Source organism: Euprymna scolopes, chromosome 26 (assembly GCF_053919585.1).
Source record: "Euprymna scolopes isolate OS-2025 chromosome 26, ASM5391958v1, whole genome shotgun sequence".
NCBI lineage: Eukaryota > Metazoa > Mollusca > Cephalopoda > Sepiida > Sepiolidae > Euprymna > Euprymna scolopes.
The window spans coordinates 97790170-97797097 of NC_136507.1; the positions used below are offsets into that span (position 1 = coordinate 97790170).

Genomic DNA, 6928 nt, shown 5'->3' on the forward strand with positions numbered 1-6928 from the left:
AAAGGGGGCATAAAATTGCCTTCAAATCATTCGTCTGTTTTTTTTGTTTGCACTGTTCTCAATAACTACCCCTTGGATTTTAAAAAAAAATTTGCACAAACATTAGTCATGGTGAAAGTAAATCTTTCACTCATAGAGAGGGATCTTGCATGCTTGGCTTGTTTTATTGCTAATAATATGTAACACTAACAAAAAAAAATTTGCTAGTCAGGAAAACACCCTTGGATTTGACAGCTTAAATGCTATTTGGGTTTGATTCTGAAAATATGGCAAGATAACTTTATATGTTAGCTGATTCATTGAATAAGTACTGATAATTTCATTAAAATTGAAATTCTCCGATATTAAAAAAAAAATTTTATGACATTTATTTATCAGTTGTCTCCGACTGGGGATTACAGTTAACAGATGGAGAGAGGCAGTCCTCATACTGCTGATCAAATATAATTCCAGCTCCAACTTAAGGTTAATCTTAACAATTTCTAAAAAATGTGTTGAAATTTGGATCTAAAATGACCCAACTTTAGTGATATGAGTTAACAGATATTTGTTGTCAGTATAATCAGATTTTTTTGTTTGTTTTTAAAAATATATTTCAATGTTTTGATAAACTTTTATTTTTAATTTTTTTGCAGAACGTTTTTAAAAGAATTAGAAAAATATGAAACTATTCCTGAAGATGTCGGACATTGTTTTGTCACTTGGGTAAGTAAATCATTTTTTAATTATATATATATATATATATATATATATATATATGATTTAAATCACAGATTAGATAATCAAGTAAATTATTGTCTTATTAAATATTACAGTGAGATAATATTTCCAAGACGATTCTACCTAAAAAGGTAAAGCTCAATATATGAAAAAGAATTATACTTATTTTCTTAATCCATGATTTTCAATAATGGCTCAAATGAAATGCAATTAACAAAACAATCAGAGATGAAAAAACATTTTGCTCATATGCACATATATTGAAAAAGTTATTTAAAAAGTATTTAAGTCATAAAGGATATCATACAGCCTGGCGAATCCAACGTTAAGATGGGTTCAATTATTTCCGAGATATTTCTGTCAGGTTGGACGGATAATAATCCAAGGGGAAAATTAGAGGTAATAGAGTGATCGTGCCATTTGAAACAAGCTCCGAATGTGAGGCAACATCCAGAATGTGTAAAGATCCTGTAATATGATTTTCAGGGGTATAAGAGATGGTAAACACCTTCGTTGAGCTGAAATTCAGCTGATGTTGAGGTTTTAAAAAAATTCAGAATCTTTGGGGGTGCAGAGACATTGTATCATATTGAAGATGTATATTCAATTGCATTGTATACATTACCATAGATTGCAACAACACGTATACGGATGTACAAATATCTAGAACTTTATACGTCTAACCATGTATGCAGATTTAGAATATGAAATCTCCAAACTCGGAACTTTATCAATATATGTGCTGATGAGCAAAAAATATGCTATGCCATTATTGAAAATCCATGGATTAAGGAAATAAGTATAATTCTTTTCTATATATTCCTTGTTTCAAATACTAAATTCTAAACTTGAATATATTTTTATATATATATTAATCTACAGAAATTAACTTTAATCATCATGCTTATATATCTATAATATAAAGCTACGTGTGTGTGTGTGTGTGTCTGGTCACGAATAGGCTCCTATTTGGTTGACTATTTTAAAAAACTGATTACATATAATGATAAAAGATGTATCGAGACACAGGAATGGGTATGTTTGATCTGGCAGAACGGTGGTTCATTAAAATTGTAGGGTCTGCGTACGTGCCTGGTCCACAAAGTATGGAAAAAAAAAATTAAAAAAAAAAAAAAACGTTTACAAGTGTTTTTGATATAGATGTACATAATAATACTTTGATAAGTATGTTTTAACTTAAATAGGGATGGTATAATAAAACTGAGGTCTACGTTCGCGCCTAGCCTCCATAAAATGGAAATAGGCACAAACTTTAATAAAAACTTTTGATATCTATCTACGTAAGTATACTTTGATAATTATGTTTCAGTTTGAAGAAATATGGTATAATAAAATTATGGGATGTTCGTTCACACCTGACTTCCATAGAATGGAAATATGTCACAAATTTTAACAAGGTTTTTTAATATAGATCCACAGAATATTGTGATAAGTGTTTCAGTGTGAACCGGTATGGTATAATAAATTATGGGGTTTATTTATTTTATTTTTACTTTAATCATATTTTGCTTTGGTTTTGATACCCCCAGATTCAACCCAAATTTACAACCCTTCCTTTTCATAACCTATCATACTTTCATAAATCAGAGTCCATTTTCTGTAGGCTGTTTTTGAACGCAGTCAACGATGTGTACTTTTGCTAGTGTATATATATATATATATATATATATATATATATATATATATATATATATATGTTTGGATTTTACCATTCTTGGATTTTTTACCCTTCACTGGACTATCCATTCATGTGAAATCTTTTTATCATTTTTTCTTTTACCTCCTATTCCCCTTACCTCACCCTTTTTTTAACCAAGTAAGATCTGTGACTTACTTGTGGTTTCATTAAATCCTTTTACATGCAAAATCTGATCCTGCATTTTGCTAATTCCTGCCCTCTGATGAGAAGGAGAGTATTTCTTCGAAACTCCGTGGATTAAGGACTATCCACTTGTGCTTCCTTTTTTAAAATTAAATATGTTTTTAACTCTTTTTCGAGATGTTTTTTAACATGTTTTATTAATCATTTGTTCATATATATATATATATATATATATATATATATATATATATATATAATTTAAGACATGCTCAATGAGTTAACAGAGCCGGTATATTAAATTTATTTATACAAACATTGATGGCTACATATGTGCAGACATGTTTCTGTAATCATCCGTTATGGGAGAGACTACAGATTCAGGCCAAGAATTCCCTGAAAGTCTCCTTTTCGAGGGAAATTCTTGGTCTGAAGACATAGTCTCCCTAATACAGGTGATTACAGAAACATGTTTGCACATATGTAGCCATCAATGTTGTATAAATAAATTAAATATACTTGCTCTGTTAACTCATTGAGCACTTTTTGGTGGACAATGTTGTTTCAGTGGATGTACTTCCAGACAACTAAGCTACACTGTCATAATTATATATATATATATTTACTCACATAAAATTAATATACGAAAGTATAAATTTATGCGAAAACTTTAAGTATTTACTTCAAAAGTGCTCAATATGTAGGGAGAGCTAGTTAGTAATTTATAAAATATATATGACGATTAAGCTACACTGAATATTCCGCGTTTCACCCACTCTAGGACTCTTCAGGCTTATGCGCATAAGCCTGAAGAATCCTAGAGTGGATGAAATGCGGAATATTCAGTGTAGCTTAATCGCCATATATATTTTATAAATTACTATATATATATATATATATATATATATATAAAAGAATCTTCTCAATATAATCCTTTAACTGTTGACTATTTTAAAATGTTTTTTTTTTTAATTTTTGTTTTTCTCTCATTTTATTTTTGATTTCAATGAAAATTTTAGTAGTAAAAAAACAAAATTAATGCATTGAACAAACTTATGGATATGTTATTTTTAATATCAATTTTTTGTTTTAATCTTACTGATAGTGCAATAAATATGTTGTCTTTATAAAGATAATTTTCCTTTTTGTTTGTTAATTTTCACTTCTTATTCAATTTCTAATTAGGCTGCAAAAGGTTCAGTACTGTCTTTAAACCACAATGCATGAATAACACTGATTTGAGAGGAGTGTGCAATTGGTTTAATAGATACAATTGCAGACTATGGAATATGCAGAGATCTCGATTAATTGAATCGATTGTGATCATTTATGCATTAATATTATTGATAAATGTACCTACATTACTTTTTTAATAATAATAATAAAAAATTCAAAAAATAGCCACTTGTTTTCAATTAATTGTGAAAACAAATGCTCTTTATTTTTATTTTTTTATTTTTGATAATTAATTCACTTCATTTTAATTTAAACAAAAACAGATTAAATAAATATGTACTGAATACCCCCTAATATTAATCATATAGAATGAATTATTTACAATAGATATTGTCATTTGTATGAAATTGTCATTAAGTAAACCAAATCAGTTGATTTTACTTAAATGAAAGGTAATTTTTGTTATTTAAAAGAATTCATTTTATAATTTTCAAACTGACTATTTAGAATAAGGTCAAAACTCTGATTTAAGAAAAAAAAATTTATAGTATGAACATGTCTTTTTTTTTTTTTTTTTGTAAATAGAAATTGCTCAAACAAGGCATTAAGCTAGTTGACAAAATAAACTAATATGGAATGTGCAGAGATCACAATTAATTGGATCTACTGCGATCATGTATTCATTAATGTGAGGACTAAACGACAAATCAAGGGAAGCGAGAATTAAGTAGACTCAAGGTTTACTTTGTTTCATCTTAAGTATTACTTTGTTGTTTTCTTTCGTTTTCTTTAATTAAATGTTATGACATAATAGCGTAGTAATGTCATAATCAAAGCATATATATGACCCGCCCAGTGACGGTAATTAGCAAACTCTAATGAGTAATATTGTTTGATGAAATCACTTTGTATATAATTCTCAAAATGAGTGTTCACTAAATGCATCTCAACATTTCTAAATGGATTCCAATCATTTTTTTTTTTTTTCCAGAGCCAAAACATATATACATACATACTTGGCATTTTTTATAAGAATTGACAAAAATATTGGTTTCTTCAATAACACATCTGCACTTGTAATCTCTTGTCTTAATTTAAAAACAAACTGAATTACCTTGTCACACTTTGAAATTTGAAAGGAATTCGGAAGCATTTAAACTGTTGGAAAGAAAATTTATTAAACTGTCTTTAAAATTCTTAGAAAATCCTCATGAAAAATGTTGAAAACTATTCACATCAAAGAATATTTATAAAGATTAAAAGAACATTAACTTAACAAAATTTTGATTGTAGTTTTATAACAATTTGATCCAATTAATAATTTTATGACTGAACGATGCCATGATAATTAAATTGAACCTTTAAAATCCTTATCCCACTAAAAAAAAATGAATAATTTTCTAAACAGAAAAAAAAAGCCCTAAAAAATATTAAAAAAATGTTGAAAGAAAAAAAAAATTAATGAAAAATTTCTGACCAACACTGTAGTTAGTTTGAAAATAATGTTTTTCTTGTGACACTTTTTAACATTTAAGTGGGCATAAAATAAGTGTTTTAATCTAAATTGAGATTGCAGATTTAAAATTTAATATCCATTTTCATTCACCACGTAATTTTTTAGATATATACATAGGGGCACTAATTATCATTCAAGCACGGTAGTGTTTGAATGATATGGTTAAGTGGCAGTTTTAGTCATTTAGAACTGTTTTAAAACTTCACTGCTCACTCATTTTTGACCAAATTTCAAGCAAATATTACAGTTTATAGATCACCTTCTCAGCTATATTGTGAAAAAATTTTTCAATTTTTGTTTAGTAAAACAAGTCCTGATGAATTTACTGGTGTTCAAAATCATAAAAAAAACTTAGTTTCTATAGCAACCATGTTGCTCCAGCAACTACTATTGCTGCCAATTCACCGTTCTCGTGAAAAGAGAAGTAACAAGTAAAACAAAGGGAGATAATTGGGGAGATTTTATTGAAAGCAGACGAGCGTCGTACATTGTTATTACATATGTGTATATTTATGGGGCAAAAAAAAATAAGACAGAAATTAAACAAAGAACACATGAATTTACTGGAAGTCTGGAAAAATCATGAATTACAATAGAAAAATGCGAGCATGAAAAGTAATATAGTTAAGCTTAAACTTGGAAAAATTAAGGACTAGTTGTTAAAACTGGAAAAGAAAAAAATATAAATTTATAACTTAAAATATAGCAGCATTAAGAATTTTTTTAATTCAATTTATAACATTATATAATCAATTCTTAATGCTGCTATATTTTAAGTTATAAATTTAGTATATTTTTTACTAGAATATCTTGTCCTTTTCTTTTCCAGTTTTAACAACTAGTCCTTAATTTTTCCAAGTTTAAGCATAACCATATTATTTTTCATGCTCGCATTTTTTCTATTGTATACATGTGTGTGTTGAGAGCTGATTTCTTTTAGATATGTATGTAGGAGTTGAATGTTTTAGATATTTACATAGGGGATGCTTGTTTCATCTTTCGGACTCATTAGTGTGGCTATGCATAGAAAAAAAAATTGATTATACACTATACGTTTCAGTTTTTGTAGATGAACAAAGGTTTTATTTTATGGACAGGTCTTTTCTGCAAAAATTAATGAGTAAAATTTTAATTAAAAATAAAAATCAATTTTATCGTATTTTGCTGATGCACCATTGATAAGAATGGAAATTCCATAGAGAAATGGAAAATAAGTCAGTTTAACCAACTTATGATGGATAGCAAATCAGCAAAATATGAAAACTGATTTTTATCTTTAATTAAAATTTTACTCATTGACTTTTTTTTCTTATTTTTGATGGCGATACCCATTTTGGTATTGGTTTTTACGTGGAATGTGATTTTCATACAATATAAGCATCAACCATTGTTTTATTTTCTAATTTCTGTTACAGCGCATTGTTAAATTTTTATATATATATATATATATATATATATATATATATATATATATATATATATATATAAATTTTTTAAATTTTTTTCAGGCTGAGAAATTCTCTATTTATGTAACATACTGCAAAAACAAACCCGATTCCAGTCAATTGCTTGTCGAACATGCTGGAACATTCTTTGAGGTCAGTTCTAAAAATCTTTTTATTCAAATTTATTAAATAACCTTATTTTTAAACTGATTTTTTTTGTGGGTGTTTTAT

The 6928-nt window shown here is 27.4% G+C and overlaps 1 protein-coding gene across 13 annotated transcripts in view; it reads left to right on the forward strand.

Moving 5' to 3' along the window:
* LOC145248297 (kalirin-like) overlaps positions 1-6928 on the forward strand; it is an 858283-nt gene that overhangs the window by 480279 nt on the left and 371076 nt on the right. For all 13 annotated transcript variants that reach the window (XM_080110176.1, XM_080110182.1, XM_080110183.1 and 10 more), the window contains 2 exons: positions 636-705; positions 6761-6850. In XM_080110176.1, coding sequence (XP_079966302.1) covers positions 636-705; positions 6761-6850 — 160 coding nt within the window. The remainder of the gene's footprint in view (positions 1-635; positions 706-6760; positions 6851-6928) is intronic.